The following is an 18,168-nucleotide window of genomic DNA, read 5'->3' on the forward strand; positions in this document are numbered from 1 at the left end:
TTCAGCCATTCTTTTATAATGGATGTGATATGTGCATTGCTTTTGAAAGCCAAAACAATAAATTAAAAATAATGATGATTTATTTAATGTCAACTGTACAGTTTAGGATCACATTTACAGTTCTGCAAATATTCATTAAAATTTATGAACAAGTTTTCTATCTGCAACCACTTATATGCTTGTAATTAATGTGACATGATTTACACAATTTTGGGGGAGGGGGCATTTTATTTTTAAAATGTTAATATTCTCAAGTAAGTAAGTATAAAAAGAATTCCATGCAGCAAAAGGATTGATAAAAACATTCCTGACTCAGGGTCAATCTAGTCTAGCCTGTTTTCCTAACCATGGCTAGCCAGATGCTTTCAGGAAGCCCACAGGGAGGGGATGAAAAAAGTAGCCCACTGCTGCTGTTTCTCCCTAGCAACTGGTACACCACTTCAGAATACAGATCCAGCAATCTGTATGTTTTGTAGCATAAAATAGGAACAATACAGCAGCTTTTGCCTTTGACCTTCTGCAATTGGAAGCTGAACGAATAGCATGGAAAATAATAGGGACCATAAAATAGGAAAAAAGAAAAGAAGCAGTGCTCTGTTTTACATTTTTTAAAAAATCCTGCTTTATTGTATACAGACTGACTTGGCACTTACATGTTATTAAACTGCACAGTTTTTACAATATATGCACTTTATGAAGTTACTGCCCTTAGTGTGCTCAAATGAATTGTAGATAGTATGACTATTCTGACCTTGTTTAACGTGGTGGTTTTAAATTATGAAAGAGGAATATCTCAAAGTGCAAAATATAATTTCTAGGTACTTTTCTCTCTCTTCAAAATAAAGCTATTAAACAATATAAAATTGAAACACTTACCAAAGCTGGGAACCAGAGGTTTTTCTTTTTATCAGCACTAACGTAGTCTACACAAACAACTTTTCCTAACAGTTCATCAGTTTGTTTTCTGTCATCTTCATCTTCATCACTTGAGGATGAGGAAGATTCTTCTTCTGGGCTATAAGGAAAAGAACTCCAAGTTAAATTGTGCTATAGAGTTCAGAATTTTGATTAGGGTCAAACTACGAATGAACTTTAGCTTGAATTTTGGGAAGTGGGGACTGCTATAGGGTCCATCCCTTTCACTCTCTCTTTTCGTTCTTTCCACCCCAACAGTGGTGGTACAGTGATAGCAGTCTCCCAGGGGCGTGAAAGTAGTATTCCGTGCTTGTAGCCACCATGTTCCTCATAATGCCTTTGGAATGACACTACATCACATAGTATTATTCTGAGGGGAATTGCGAGCAAGTAACAAATGGTAGCCACCAGTTTTTAAATCCCCATGTGAAGGACGAATTCACATATGATGGTCAGCCTTCTAGTGACTCAGAAACCAATCAGGGCTGGGTGGATTGTCATCCAATCAGGGGAGAGGAGCAAGTTAATAGTTAGAACCTGACAGTTTAACTGGATAACCATTTGAGGCAAGTAACTGGACAAAATACATATGTCATAATTATTGGAAATAAAGGGATAAGTCTTGTTGCCAAAGCTATGCAAGTCTCACTAAGAATCCTGATACAAACAAAGTAGCAAGTGAAAGAAAAACCTGTTGATTTCAAGCTGTATTAAAACCAACTACAAATACATTGTGTCTGCAAATGATAGGAGAGTACAGACGAAACAAAACTTTAAACAGTACTATTAACAAAAACCAAGATTAGTCAAGAATAAGCCATTATCGAAGTGCTTGTATTCACGGTGCACTTGGCAAGGATTCTTCGGTGGAAAGGTTTTTGGTACATCTTTGCAACTTTTTGAAAAAAGATACAAACAGTGTTTTGCCATATGCAAACACACACAAAAAGAAATATATATTCTAATACAGGTGCTTCATTACATTTGCATTTATGTCTCTATTTCAATGTTTGATCTGCTGAGTTAAAATTCAGAGAACAGCATCTCTGTCACCTGTGCCCCCCATAACATAAATCCATAACATGGTATCAATGACTACCCCCACTTTTTTCTGAATGTGCGCAACGCCCGCCATATAGTATACAACAAAAAATATTTAAATAAAGAACAGCAGCAAGATCCAATACCCATATTCAGTAATAGAAGCAAGCATGGCAGACTTGAGTAGCCTCTGTTCAGCCCACTACTAAATACAAGGGGAAAGTTGTACTTACACTAGGAGTTCAAGGCTGATTCTACCTTACAACTACCAGCACATGAAGCCAACCTCCAAAATTAACGAACAGTCGATTCAGGACTGTCTAAAAAGTACCTCCTTATATAGACATATCTTACTTATGACTGGGCATTCACTGCCACAATATCTAATGATGGTCACTGGCTTAGTTTTAAAGTGAGGAACTCATGCAAGATCTTTTTACTAATGGCCAAACTTCTAGGTTCAGAAGCAGTATGCCTCTGAGTACTAGTCACTAGGAAACAGAAAAAGAGTTTTGTTGTGTTTATGCCCTTTTTGTGTGTTACCCTGAAGCACCTTATTGTCCACTGTGGGGAAAAGGATAATAATGATAATAATGATAATGATAATAATAATAATAATAATAATAATAATAAATTTTATTTATATCCCGCCCTCCCCAGCTGAAGCCGGGCTCAGGGCGGCTAACAACAATAAAATAGTACAACATTCTAAAATCATTTCATTATAAAATTTGTTTAAATCAAATTGATGGCAACCATTGGGCTAGAGTTCTGTGAAGATTGCCAAAGGAGGGAGTCAGGCTGTGCCCTCACCAAAGGCCTGGTGGAACAGCTCTGTCTTGCAGGCCCTGCTGAAAGATGTCAAGTCCCGCAGGGCCCTAGTATCTTGTGACAGAGCGTGCCACCAGATTGGAGCCACAGCCGAAAAAGCCCTGGCTCTAGTTGAGGCCAGCCTAACCTCTCTGTGGCCTGGGACCTTCAGGATGTTTTTATTTGAAGACCGTAAGTTTCTCTGTGGGACATACCAGGAGAGACAGTCCCGTAGGTACGAGGGTCCTAGGCCGTATAGGGCTTTAAAGGTTAAAACCAGCACCTTAAACCTGATCCTGTACCCCACCGGGAGCCAGTACAGCTGGTATAGCACCGGGTGAATGTGATCTCACAGCAAAGACCCCATAAGGAGTCTCGCCGCGGCATTCTGCACCCGCTGGAGTTTCTGGGTCAGTCTCAAGATAGGCCTTTACTCTAACCCAGTAGGATTCTTCTTATGTCACTCTAAGATACAGTGGGCCAGCTGTGGCCTTGTCCCACGCCATTAACAAATTTGTCTGTGTTTTTTTTTAATAGCCCTTATGTCCTGCTTTCAATACACATTGGGCCACATAACAGCACTTTCAGTTTAAATTATGTGATACATTTCTACCAACTTCAAACCACCTGCTGAAAATTAAGATAATAACAAATCAACAAACAATTGCAAACAAAAACAACTTACATGTGATTAGATCTCCTTCCTCTATTTGTTTTCTTTCCTATGACAGGAGTCCCAAAATGTTCAGGGTTGGTAAGTGGGAGCTGATCTAGTGTCTGTTGAAAAATACATTACATTTATTACCATTTGAACTGACCCAGGAATTTTCATCAACAAAGTATGTCTGAATATTAATGAATGCATTACACAGCACTGAAAACTGCAATTAAATTAAATTGAAAAGTGATCTTCTGGAGTAGGCAATGGCTCGGATTATATGTAATGCTAAACCACAGTTTAGTGCTATATGGACAGGACTCCAATAGCTTGAGAGAAATGCTTCCTCATTTTCCTCCTGCACAGTCAGGAGGAGGACTTCTGCAGAGAGTAGGGTGTTCCCCACCGCCAACCAATTTTGGTTTAGCATAATATATAAAATAATGAATTCTAGTTTAGAACAAACAGTAACTAATTAACTGCCAAACAAGCCAACTTCAAACCATGGATTTATTGAGACTGACCAGAATATGTTGTAACCCAAGATTCCTGGCCCAGACATAATGCTAAGCCAAGATTCTTTGAAAGCGAAACTACACTTGGCAAAAGTCCTCATGCAGAAGAGACGAGCACACAAGAAGTCTAAACGGAGCATTTGGATGTTAGGCAATTCCAACAAAATTTTGGAAGTGCTTTCCATAGCACTAGCCTTTTACAAGGTTTTTTTTAAAAAAAGTAAATTTTCATTTAGGAGTTGCTAGGCAACATACAACAGCAAAAGAAACAAAATTATAAACAAAGCAATTCAATTATAAAACAATAAAACCAGCCCAGCAATACTTCAGCAATAAGATCCAGTCATAAAATCCAACTCAGCATAAAACAGATGTAAACCAGCCACCAGCAACAAATTCAATTAGCATATTGACAAGATTCATCCCCAACAAAAGCTAAAACTGACCAAACTATCATCTCTCTGCAGTGACTGGAAGAAATGATAAATAACTAATAATAAATACTGCTATAAGGCCTGGGAGAACAGAAAAGGTTTTGCCTGGAGTCAAAAGGACATTAATGTAGGTATCAGTTGAGGCTCTCTAGGAAGAGCATGCCAGAGATTGGAAGGAGAAGCACTGAACAATATAATCTGCCTATCAAAATACCTAACATTTGGATACAAATGTGTAAGTACAGTCATTCCTGTTTTCTCTCCCCCACACTCTCTATTTAACTTTTGATTCTACAGCACCAAGATATAGTACTCTCAATGGCATCAGCTGCCCTCCGCAGCAGGATGAAGAACCATCAAGAGGAAATAATTAGAAAGCAAATAAGAGCAGGGTTGTAGGGATACAATGCACCTAGGGATCCATCTTGGAGAAATTTTAAAATATCTGCTTCTCACTATGCTAAACAGCAGCAACATCCTTTTTTAAAATCACTCTTGCAGCAGAAATTCCAAAATATGGCATAAACAGCATTGAATTAGAGTCTGGGAATAGATTAAGGGCTACACTCATAGCCACTCACTTGGAAGTAAGGCTCATTGAACTCAATGGGACTTACTCTTGAGTACACATGCATAAGTTTGCACTGTGAAGAGCAACAGTTCTCAGTTGCTTATGCATTTTTCGTTTTTCTGGAGAGGTAGCCACACGTTAGCAATTTTCACTTGCGAATTCATAGACTCTGGAGTTACTTACCAGGTTACCATGGTGTAGAATGGTGTACACAAACACATCAAAGTGTAGAGAGACTATAGCTTAAGAAGTTAACCAGAAATTAACTTCTCTCTTGACAGAGCAGTAAATATTATATACGTTTTCACAGCTAATTAAATGCTTGGGTTCCCTGTTACAAAATTTATTTGTCCTGTGGACATGCTGATGTTAGCTATTTGTTTTTAGTCTGATTTACATAAGCATGCTTGTATACATTTAACATACACATTATCATCACTGAAAGCAAACATATTTAAGCATATTTTGTGTTAAATTTTGTATTGTACAAATGGCCCATCTTCTCTGCTCCACTTTCCATTCTACAAAAAACTAATCTGGGAGTAAAAGGTATTTTGGCTTAAGACATGGTAGCATGAGCTTATGACTTCAGCAGCAAGGTCTCCTCAATAAGCAGTAATGATTTCTTAGACTCACATCATGATCCATTATTTTCAGAAAGCCATGTTACTACATTCCTTTAACTGGTGGGATAACATGCCAGATTCCTTCAACATAACTAAATAAAATTCAGAATAGCATGGATCTACAAAAAGAAGCTAATTCTCATTTAATCAGAAATACTTACTTCACTTTCAGCAAAATGTCTCTCTCCTTTCAGGCAAAGCGAAGAACGTCTAAGAGTTTTTTCATCTCCATCATCAAATACTGTTACCAAACGTAAAAAGGAAACACAAATTATTAATCTATTTATCCAATTACAATTAAAAACAAGCAAATATTGTCTTATGACTTAAAGTTGATTCAGTAGAGACCAAGTACAATTTAAGTCCTATTCACTTAAACAGTAACTAAGAATTAACTATTCCTAAATGTGCTTTGGCATCTACCCAAAGTATGACAGGAATATATCGAACAGAGTGTACAAATTTAAAAAATGTGTCTGTGCATGTGTATATATAATTTTTAATTGTCTGTTTAATGAAACCAACCCCTATGCAAGGCATAATACTCTTAAGAGGATTGATCAGTGATAAACTGATGAAGGCCAAGCTATTTATTAAAGTAAATCAACAAAGAACTCAAGGCATTCTCTTTCACTTTTAAATAGGTTTTGCCGATTACTATAAATTCATTGCAATCTATCAGGCATAATTTATGAACTTTCTAAGGACTCAACCATTAGTTATTTGTATAACCAATTGTAGTAGTAGAGCTTAAAAGAATTATTAGCCTATATTTTTGTGTCATCTGGCAATATCTTTTATAGAATTCAAATTAAGTGACCAGGATCCAAAGGACTACGATTCACAGGCTTTTCTGCTCCCTTACTACAATCCTCCTCCTTTCCCCAAAAGCAACTCATGAAAGGTCAAGGGATCCCCTGGAGCACAATTTGACAAGTGGATGCATCCAGGAAAGATCAGCAACCTGCCTATTTCTGGACAAAAGGACTTTCTGCTCATTCAACAAATTCCCAACCAATATTTATATCATGCACTTAGACAGTACTCTAAGAGCACATTCTTCTAAACGACTTGTCAACTTGAAACTGCAATTCCAATTTATAAGATTACAGCATCCAAAATCAAGCTAATGCTCCATGGAGCCCATAATCCTATTATTTAAACTGGTGTCTAAATACTTCTCTATTTTTAATACATCCTTAAAGGGAGTTACTGAAGTGTAAAGTGTAGATGACACAAAATATCACTAATTTATATAAATGCACTATACTTTAACAACATGTTTCTGCATTTTCTACTGTCTTAATGCATTCTGTTTACAAGGTTGACATGTATAACACACTGAACAGATATTTCATAAGTTGTCCGTGAATAATAGCTGCCTAGACAAAATCAGATTTTGAGAAGAAGAAAAATAAAAATTCTCTTTTCAATGTCCATCACTAATAATAATTCCCCATATTAGTCAGTCAAGGCATTAAGATGTACTTTGGCATTCAATATTTCATAAAAGGACAAAATTTTAATAATGGGAAACATTCCATATGAAACTCTTACAATCTTAATTTTTTTTGCAATTTTGTACTCTAGGGAATTAGGCTGTGTAGGTATTTTTCTTCTTGAGAGTTTTGCAAAGCAGAGTCTGGAGATGGCTCAGTAAGGGACAATATTCCAGTTTATCAATAAAATACTCAAGAGTTTATCTGTGTGTTGCATTATCTTTTTGTAGACATGTATATCAGCAAATAGTATCTGCTAGGTCTAGAGATTGTTTCCCTTTTAGGTACTGAGGGTCCCTTTTTTGTGTACCACAGACTAATTTTGATCAAGGGCCCTTCTCTTGATGCAGACCTTGAGTGTCCATCTTGATCAGGAGATGATGTGCCTGTAGAAGGTGAGAGAAGTAGAGCAAAGCCAATCTGATCATCTTGAGTTCCAGAAGGTTTTATACTCCTGAGATTATGCTCCTCTGAGATCCTCTGGTGATCACAAAATCAATGCTTCCTTGTAGTGGGCCTCCCATGTGCTCAGATCAGCATTTGTAGTTTAGATGACTCAACTGGATTTCTGGATGAGAAGCTCTATATCAAGGGTAACCCTGAAGTCCACCAACCTAACAATTTTTCTATCTTGATTGGAACTGAGATCTCTGAGTTAAGGCTACTGGTCATCTGCAACTATTATTGTTGGTAAGAAGATCTGCTGTCAGCCTTATGCAGACAATTAAGAAAGCATCTCTGCAACAGTTAGCTGATGATCTCCAATTTCAAATTTTTACATGCTTCTTATTGTATATTTGAATAGTTGTTGTAAACTGTATAGATGATGTAAGTCCAGTCAGTAAGGAGCATCTGCAACAGTTAGCTGAAGATCTCCAATTTCAAATTTTTACATGCTTCTTATTGTATATTTGAATAGTTGTTGTAAACTGTATAGATGATGTAAGTCCAGTCAGTAAGGAGCACAGGGTCTTTATGCAGTATCTGCACTTCTGCAGGTGACAAAGGGTTCTTTGGAAGTCCAAAATTTAATGTGTTTCCCTTTTCCTGAATATAACCCCCTGTACTTTAGTGAGCTTTAGTGAGATGCTAGCTTAATGCCTTTAATGGAGGAAATGCTGAAATGCTGAGGTGATCCTCTGATATTTGGACAATGGACAGGAAATAACTTCTGAAATTTCAAGGCATGACATTCTCCACTGTTTTCAGAACCCTTCCAAACATTTGAGAATCTCTACAGTAATCTCCAACCGTGATTGTGGGCTTGTGCTGCCACTTCCATCTTGGCTTAGAGTACTCGGAGGGCTGCTTTTAAAAGAACTTAGGACTGAAGTTGTCCTCCACTTTGGGATTGACACAGTCTTTTTCTTGTCCTTAGTTTCATTTAGTCCAGCTACATTCTTGTCCTTAGTTTCATTTAGTCCAGAAAATACATTTTCTTTCTTGGTCTTGTCTCTTGGAGGATTTTATCTGGCTTGCATGCTGGAGGCTTCTGGAGATCCTCACACACTAGTTATCCATCTCTACTGGGGGAGAGTACTGGCCAGGTACTTATTTATGGTAGAAATGCAGCCTCTAAACAGGACTTTTACAAATCCATTCACCTGGGTAATTATGGTGATAGGCCCTCTCTTCTTTGGTAAATGGGAGGCTGCTTTTAATTTTTTTACTATTGTTTGAAATGTTGAAATCAAACTAAAAAAGATGTGTGGAGACAGAGGAAGCCAAGCCAGTCACCCTGTGGGAGAATGCTTGCTCTGTTATCCTATGTATACTAATCCACTGGAGCAAGAAGGATTGTAGCCTAAAGAAACTGCTGGTGAACATGGAGGGTACAGCTTGATCTTCCCTTTCAATCTTCGGCCTTTTTGCATTCACTCAGTTTTAACATTTCAAACTATTTTGAACTGCAAAAGACTAAATACCAAAAAGTAATAGAAATAGAAAATAAGAGTGAGGAAAAGCATCAACAGATGCTGGATACTTCTTTCCTTTTCTTTGGAGGGGTTACTATTTCAGACCAAAAATTAGTCTATGTTTGCACATATTTCTAAGCCATAAGGTTTGGTCGATTACACAGTACTGTGAATGGGGTGCATGCTCATGCATACAGCCCTAGTGTTCCCATTTTGCCTCTCCCTTCCACAAGTGGATAAACAAACCAACAGGCTATATTATATTATATTACATTCATTTATTATTGCATGCATTCATTGCTTTATACAAATATAATGAAATGCAAACAAATAAAATCAATTAAAAGCCAAATTTAGGCTTGGTCAGTGTAAAATCTACACCTGGGATCATGGTGTGTTTCAGCCAGACAAAACAATTAACTTGAAGGTCATGCTTTGTTGTTGGCACAGCAATCATGGTTTGCTGAGTGAAACAAACCAGAATCCCAGGTTTGTATGTACCTCTAAGCTTGACTGTTTGTGCTTTGTTTATCTACTGTAGAAAGAAGGAGTGAAATGGGAACACTAGGGATGTGTGCACCAGCACACAGCTCATGCCTGATTTGTGTGCAAAAGCAGCCTTTGTAATATTGTTTGCATTTTTAATTAAAAGCAAAAGGCTGCACTTCTTACTGAAAAGTCTTTGTTAAACAAATGATGAATGTATGCATGTTTACTCAAAACTAAGAAGTAAGTTCAAGTGGAGCTCACTCTCAAATAAGTGCACTTTGCATTGCAGTCTTAAAATCAAATCTGTAAACTAGAAGCTAGGCAGTGTTTTACAGGAGAAAGATCTACTGGATTTTTCCTATCCAGCCCTCCATGAATCTGAAAACTTTACTCATAAAAAAATTAATAAAGGAACAAGGCTTATGGAAATATTAATTAACTCTGGAAATGCATGCAAATAAGTTTTGCATCTTGAGAAATGTTATCTTTTCTTAGTAGGCATCACTATTAAAGTGATACATACTTGTCATGTAGGCTGTTGGAGGAGGAAACAAATCACCATTCTGAAGGCCCTGAATGAGCTTACCAACTGAACTATAGTTTCATCATTAATTCTAATTTAAAATCAACTCCAAAAATGTAGCTCGGAAAAACCTGCATCTAAGAAGTAGGCACACTGTGATTTCTCATATGTTAATTCTTTAGTCTTTTTTAAGGTACCACAGGACTCAGTGAAAATCAAATGGTCCCTTTTTCTTGCCCCCTCTTTCTTAGACAGAAAATTAATATGAACATGTTATTAGTCAAATTCTACACTTTCCCCACATGTTGTGGTTGTAACAGAAAACAGCAGTATAAATACTATTCAATATTATAGATTTGACTAAAACTGTGTATTTTTGTGTGGCAGGGAACACTCTTAAAATTTCAAAAGGTGGGGGAGACCCTTTCAAACGTTGTTGAATAATCTCAAACTAAAACTAACCCCCCCACCAATTTGCATAAACCTGCATTATTCTATTTTCTTCTGCCATATTTTTTTCATTTTCCCCATTCCCATCTCCATGCCTACTGCCTGTTGTTGTCAAGCAGCAAGTCCAAGAATATTCTTAAGAAGCCATATATAGATTTCAATTAAAGAAAACACTCACTAAATATAAAAAACAAAAACTCAATTCCACTACTTATTATGGAAGAAAAAGCACATATTTTTCTTGACCTGTAATTTTTGGATTGGTGAAAAAAGGAGTTGTTTTTCCTTACCTACAGTGTACCAACTAGCATCTGTTAATTTGTTGATGACAGCCTCCTGATATGTTCCATCTGGATTCCTTACTTCCACCACAGTTCCTACCTAAAACATAAAAGCCACTTAGGTAATCTCCAAGGCAATAATTAGAAAATATTGAACATTTCATTTTTCATTCTTTTAAATTCAGTTTCTGCTCTCAAAAACCAATCTACACATATAGTGTGTGTGGCTGCATTTCGGGGGAAGGGAAAATCTGAAAAACATACCATCTTCACACAAGGCTTATAACATGTCTCTGAGGCAATCTAATGTATGTCAGGTTTTACTTTTCAGACTTCAAAATATATATCTATTTGTACCAAGAAGGTGCCTTTTAGAACTCAAACCAAGAATATCAGAACATATAAAATATCAGAACATGCAATGTATAAAACTATATGAAGGCATCTTTTTAAAGAATGACAAAATATGTTCTATGATGAAGATTCAAAGAGAACTGTGTGCAAAGAGATAGGCAAATGGGGTAGATGGTCGGTTTTCTTTTCTAGCTGCAGCCCTTCCTGTTACACTGGCCAGGGATGATGGAAGTTGGACTTCAGAAAAAAAAATGGGAGGACCAAAGGTTGCCCACACCTGCTATGGAGGGTGATGATCTCCTGACCTTCAGGAGTACCTGGGCAGGGGAGATGAACAGCCATGGTGCACTCACAATACACTTTGGATCCTGGCCTACAGAAGTTGCAGTTTTGAAATTCTCCTCCAGATGTTATCTTATACCTTTAAACATAACTATTATAACCAATAATCCGGAACTCAGATTTTAAAAAACACTAGTACATACGGCACAAGTTCATGAAAAAACAGAGACATACATTACTGACTTCCACCAAAGTGAACACATAGTAACGTGACTGCTCAGACATGGCTGGAATGTATAACACAACTGCCCAAACATTCAGTGAAGTTATTATTTATAGGACACACCACCTTTGGTTTGATCCAGTGAACAGAAGGGCTTTTTGGGACTAAGATCTAGTGGAAGCCACCACTGGAGGAAGGAAAGGAGATAATTATCACCATTTCCTCTTGCAGTCCCCTGTGCTACCTATTCTGAAGGGTCCTTCAACCCAGCAGAGCGGGGGGGGGGGGAATATGAGGCTGAAAGGGGAAGGATAAATCAGTGAAAACTGTATTCCCCCTTCAGAAATGTCTTATGAGTGGAGCTCCACTCATGGAAAATCTGGATTCAACTCAGTATATAGAACTATAAGCCAAAGAAAATCAATCAAATTAGCATAGAACTGCTATTCTGGAGTAGACAAAAATTATGCTTAGAAACAAGTTTTTTTTATAAGTCGGTATGCCTAAATTATTTTAAAAAGACAGCTTTCCCAACTTTTACCCCAAAATGCTTCTAAAAGGCACTTTTCAGAAATGCTGATCTGCCTACTTACTACTTCCTTACTGCCAGCAGATGGTGAACAAGAGCTAATGGTCAAAGTTATTCCCTAGAATAGTTGCCTAAAACAAAAAACAAACTTCTTTCTACTGTGTCTTAAAAGTCTAAACAAGTAGGCACTGATGTTTCAATTTCTCTGAATCTCTGATTAAAGAAAAAAAATCTATAATCATTATAACTATTAGTTTTTTGAGGATGGCAGAGTGAGAAAGTCACCCATTTTCTCTCTAAAGCAATATTTTAAATATTCCTGTTTTTTAAAAAAAGCTGCATGCCTCTTTAAATTAACCACCATATTTCCATTCTGTCTCCTTTCTTATGCTACCCGGAGAGTTCATATGAAAGGAGCAATTAATATTATAGAAAACAAAAAGGAAACTACCGGTACATTTCCTCCATCATACTGACTACCACTTGTTTTACATTTTAATGGCAGTTACCATTCATTGTTCTCTAGAAGGAACAATATTTTTCTGCCGTGTGCTGTTTTCACTATTAGACGAGTGACTGCGGAGCTTTATTCAACAACTTAAGGAATCAGCAAGTAAAACACACACCATTTCAGTAAAGTCTAATGGTTACACTTGCTTATTTTAGGGTAGGAATGAGAAACCTCTAGCCTGTTGGCACGCTTGGCCCACCAAGCCATTTCCCCCAAATCACGTCCATCTGTCCATAAGCTGACATCATTTCTGATGTCACCTGATGGATAGGAGGCAGAGTTAAATCCTGCATTGGCTTGTTGCTCTTATTTATATTATTTATTTTGCACCTTTGTTTTAGATACTATGATTTAAGCGGATCTTTTTCAGTTTGGTTTTGTACTTTTTGGCATTTTCCTTATTGTTGATGACTACTTTTGTTTGTGATTATGTCTTTTTCTTACATTGTAAGGTGCCTTGAGCATAGCTTTAACTATGGAAAGGCAGCATATAAATAAAAGTACTTAAGTTTATGAGAAGTCTCTAAACTATTCATCTGGTTGGAACCAGGCATATGGTCTTGTTTACGCAGCACCAGCCAGTGAATCAGTGAGCTGAGCAGCATTGCTAGAAGCTGATGACGGGCAGATCGGATAGTTCTTGTCATAAACATTAGGAGCTGGTGCTGAAGCAAGGGGTCTCACAGTCTGCACTGTGAAAGTGTGTGTGTGTGTGTGTGTGGTTGCTGAATGCCAGTATAACAACCCCTCTTGCCTGTCAGCAACAGTGTACTTCCACAGTGCTGATCACAATGCTCCCCTGCCTCCTAGCACATGCAGATAACAACAGGAATTCCCTTCTCTCTTCACTGCTCTGCAGCAGCAACCAACAATTCCAACTAACAAACAGCTTTGCTGGCAGCTACTGGATTTAAGGAAACCTTTCCAACAACTGTGGGAGTGAGCAAAGTATGCAGCTGCATCAATACGGTCAAGGCCACGGTGGGCAGCAGTTACTGTCTGTCCTATTAAAACAAAAATTTTGATACTGCTTAAAATAATAAATTCAGTCTTAATCTCAAATCCAACATTATATATTCCATAAAAAGTAATATTTGCAGGCATGCAGTTCTGAATGTAGTCAATTGCAAACTATGTGTTTTAGATGTGCCAAACAACTGGAAAACAGAAAAAAAATACATGGATTTTAATGAAAGATCTGTGAGGAGAAACCGACAGGAATTTAAGTATCCTGCTCATTTGTCTTCAAGGCAAAATTCACAAGATTACCCATTCCCAACACATTTTCCTACACTTATTCATTCACTACAATAATTTCAAGAAATTTTTGTAATTAAAGAATCATAGAATCACAGAATTGCAGAGTTGGAAAGGACCACATGGGTTATCTAGTCCAATAATAATAATAATAATAATAATAATAATTTATTATTTATACCCCGCCCATCTGGCTGGGTTTCCCCAGCCACTCTGGGCGGCTTCCAAAAGAATATTAAAATACTATGATACATCAAACATTAAAAGCTTCCCTAAACCCCCACAGACCAGAATTGTCCTGGACTCTAAAAAATTACCCAGCCAGGCACTGTTTCCTTAACATGCTCAGTCAAAAATCTAATAGCTATTAATGGGGGTTCAAGACTTTTGTCCTTGTACAGCAGCCCCTGCACCACATGACAAGCACTTTTCAAACTGACGGGTGTATCAAAAGCAGTTTGTGATAGGGGATGGGGATGTGGTCCAGCTGTTCAAAGGAGGTGCAGGATACTTAAATTCAAAAAGACTAACACAGGTCCCTTGCATGACTCTCCGCACAGCATACTAGACCTGGCCAAAATTTTTCTTCATCAGAAGAAATGGCATAAGCTACGCCAAGACACTGTACAGGACACTTGATCCGAGATCCAAAGAGGCCCATAAGTGAACAGAAGACACTTCCACATGTGCATAGCAATGTGTGCTGTCAATTCCTGGCACACATATTGCACACCATTCTGTACTTTTCCCTGACCCTCAGGAGTGGCTTTTCTGGGCTGGGGAAGGGGAGCCCAGGAAGCTGCAGTGAAAACGGGAGGCCAGAACACTGTGCGTTATCCTTTGGATCCCAACCCATTTATTTGCAGAATCTGTTCTATCACTGTACGTATCATGCCAGAAACAAGCTACGCTACTTAAATTCTATCGATCAGAACAGCTCAGATTTTAATACTATGCAAACTATATTCTATCCTGCTTAAATAATAACTGTTCATTCTTCACAAGGTAATTGTGGTGCAATGTAGTAGGATTATTCAATAATTACACCTAACTTTATATCTATATATACATCACTGTAAATATATTGATTTGTTAGGGAAAAAATTTCATGGTTAATCATTCAAATATATTACCTTTAAAGGGCCTTTTATGTGATCATCCTGAACTTCCACAGTTGATGAATCATGCCTAAATGTTACCTGCAAAGCACAATTTAAAGGATTGTTAAAGCAGAGCAAGTGTACATACAGCTATCTTTACTATTTATTTATTTATTTATTTAGGATGTTTCTAGGCCACCCTTCATTATAACCAATCTTGTGGTGGTGAACAATACAATTAAAACTCATCCAAATTGCAATTTTAAAAATCCACTTCATAATAAGAGCAAATATGATTAAAGCTCAAATCATTAAAATACAGGCCTTTATTCAAGGACAGAGTGGGCCTGCAACTTCCAGCAATAAATAAAGCTAATATCCTACAATTGCCTGGGCAAATGAATAGTTTTTTCACTTGGCAACAAAATGAAAAAATAATAGGCACTAAACATACATCTAACAGAAGGGCATTCCACAACAAGGACACATCTGTTTTCAACATCCCCACATGGTGTACAGATATTTCTGAGTTTGAGCTTAGACAGTCTACAGTTGCTGCAAATTATGCCACTAGCAGACAAATAACTATATATAGCATGTCTCCCCTATTTATGGCCCTATTTGCCACTAAAATCTAAAATATTAGAAGCGCCACCCATTTTATAATCGCCATTAACTTATTTTGCTTTTTTAACCTTATAAAGGAAAACGAGACGTAACGCAAAGGACACAGTGCTGGACTTGGACTAAGAAAACCTTTGTTCATATTCCTGCTCAGCCATGAAGCAGAATCAATTGTTGTGAGATTACCACATGCATGCTTCCCTAACTCCTTGAAGGAAGGGTGGCACAGAAAAGTAATCAGTAATAACATCATTAGCTTAGGACTGAAGTATTACACACAAACAATAGAAGATACATACATTTATACTGTCTATTTGTAGAAAACTGAATCCTATAGAACTTGAGTGTTTTGAGCAGGAGCTTTGGATTTAACTGATTAACTAAACTGCTTAAAAACAAACAGCACTTTACATTAATACAAATGATTATTTTATAAAAGCAGGGTTTTGAAATACACAGGGAACATCCACCACATGAGGCTTCCTGCTTCAAAACTTTGCCTTCCAACTTGTGAAGGGTGACAAAACAAGGAGGGAAACAGATGTAGTGTGCTTATCCCTGTAGCCTCCCCAAATCCTAATCAGAACACCTGAAGAGGGCTATAGTTTTTCTTTATTTTCAGATATATTGGTGGCATAATGAAATTTAGCAGGATTATTAAATGATTATGCAACGTCTACATTTTGGTGTTGCTTTTAAAACAACACTAATGACATTTTGGTGCTGCTTATCATTTGTGTCCCTCCCTCAAAGTGATCTTAGAAACTGTTAGGAAGTTAATCTACTGGAGAGGAAGAACAACTGGGCACTCAGTCCTAGTGAAGTACTTCACTAACTCATCCCTCTTAAAATGCCTCACTTCAAGACCCATACATTGTGGAGTGCTCTGAATATATGCTATTTTTTAAATGAAAATTTACACACATACATACCTTGACTTTGACCAGTCTTTTTGTTGTCTTGATTTTGGCCTCACAGAAGGCCCCTCTATATTTTGCACTCACATCTGTGCCCACTGTCAAATATGGAGGCTCATCAAGGGCCTAGAAGAAAAAGGAAAACAACTGGCTTTTAATCTCTCCCCTGATATTTCCAATGAGGCAAAATTATTACACTTATAAGAATAAGCAATCCACTACTAAATTTCAGTGAAAACTTTTCAATGGGAATACTGAAATTGATAGCCATCTTCAAATATCTAAAGATCTGACACATGGAAGATGGAACAAGCTTGTTTTAGTCTGCTCTGGAGGGTAGGACCCAAACCAATAGCTTTAAGTTACAAGAAAGGAGATTCCTGCTAAGTATCAGGAAGCCTTTTCCGTTGATAAGAGTTGTTTGCCAGTGAAATAGATGCCCTGAGGAGGTGATGTACTCTACTTTTTATGCAGAGGCTGGATAGCCATTTTTCATGTATGATTTAGTTGAGATTCTTGCATCACGGGGTTTGGACTAGATGGCTCTCAGGGTCCCTTCCAATTCTACAATTCTATGATTCTATATGGAACTTTTGAAAAAAGAGTCCTCATATTGTTCTAAGTAAATTATGAATCATGCTCATGATAGTTCTCCATTCATTCAGTTCCCAAGCATTATGCCTGGCAAATTTCATCTCCTTCTATCCTTGTCAAACAGGACCTGTTTAAGCAACTAGAAACCTAACCTGCTTAGACCTTGGCTAGACATTGATCACATCAAAAATAGCTAAGCCAGTCAATATTAATCTAGATCCTGACCCTGAGACCAAGGAAACTTCCATAGAGATAGTATAGAATAGTGTTACAGAAATTACAGTGGGGGGGGGGCACGTCTTTAAAGTTGTTAAATGTTACAAATATTATGCCTGAATGTATCCTTTCAACTTGACAGCTCAGGGAAGTTAACCTAGCTTTAAAAATCATATAAAATCAACTCCTTTGCAAGTTTTTTTCCATTCCAACGCTATTTTGCCCTTGAAAAAAGGACTCCAGGTGGTGACAATTGCCGAGCTGATTGTTGGCCAAGGAAAGCCTAATCCCATCACCAGACTTGCCTATGAAGTTCTATTGTACTTTGGGTGGTGGGACTTCAGAGGTGTTTGCCTATGCTAATCTTATATCTGGGTCTTGCCCTTATGCTAATCTTGTACCAAGGACTTGTCTGCACATTTTTGCCAAGGTTAAACTAGTGTAACCCCTGTCTACCCCTCCCCTTTTGTGACATGTCAGTGATGTAAAGATGCTGCTGATGCTGCGTGAACTGTATTCTGGGATATGGTGGGAAGTTTTAAAAGTCAATGTCGCCCCATGCTCTGGGTTCACTCGCTGCTGTTGAACCTGTTGCGGATCTAAGTCTACTGACTGCTGTTTTGCTCCAAATTGCTTGGCTGGAATTTCATTCTTTTACTTACCGCATGGACTCGCACCCCAATGAGCTGGGCTGTTGAGTAGTCTCTCAGCCCAGAATTTTCCTTAACAATAGAACAATAGAAACCCTATGAAGCCCCTGATTCAGAAAAGACCCCCCACAACCCCTGAAGACCTACGAGAACTCCCTCTGCCCTCATCCAAGGAACAAGAAG

At 37.7% G+C, this 18,168-nt stretch overlaps 1 protein-coding gene across 7 annotated transcripts in view; it reads right to left on the bottom strand.

Annotated features, from left to right (window-relative positions):
* ARID4B (AT-rich interaction domain 4B) overlaps positions 1–18,168 on the bottom strand; it is an 86,688-nt gene that overhangs the window by 39,099 nt on the left and 29,421 nt on the right. For all 7 annotated transcript variants that reach the window (XM_080997639.1, XM_080997638.1, XM_080997641.1 and 4 more), the window contains exons 3-8: positions 16,541–16,651; positions 15,018–15,083; positions 10,738–10,828; positions 5,732–5,811; positions 3,452–3,543; positions 877–1,015 (exon numbers count right to left, since the gene is read on the bottom strand). In XM_080997639.1, the coding sequence (XP_080853765.1) occupies positions 877–1,015; positions 3,452–3,543; positions 5,732–5,811; positions 10,738–10,828; positions 15,018–15,083; positions 16,541–16,651 (579 nt within the window). The remainder of the gene's footprint in view (positions 1–876; positions 1,016–3,451; positions 3,544–5,731; positions 5,812–10,737; positions 10,829–15,017; positions 15,084–16,540; positions 16,652–18,168) is intronic.

This window comes from Podarcis pityusensis, assembly GCF_964106645.2.
Source record: "Podarcis pityusensis genome assembly, chromosome: 3".
NCBI classification, from domain to species: Eukaryota; Metazoa; Chordata; class Lepidosauria; order Squamata; family Lacertidae; genus Podarcis; species Podarcis pityusensis.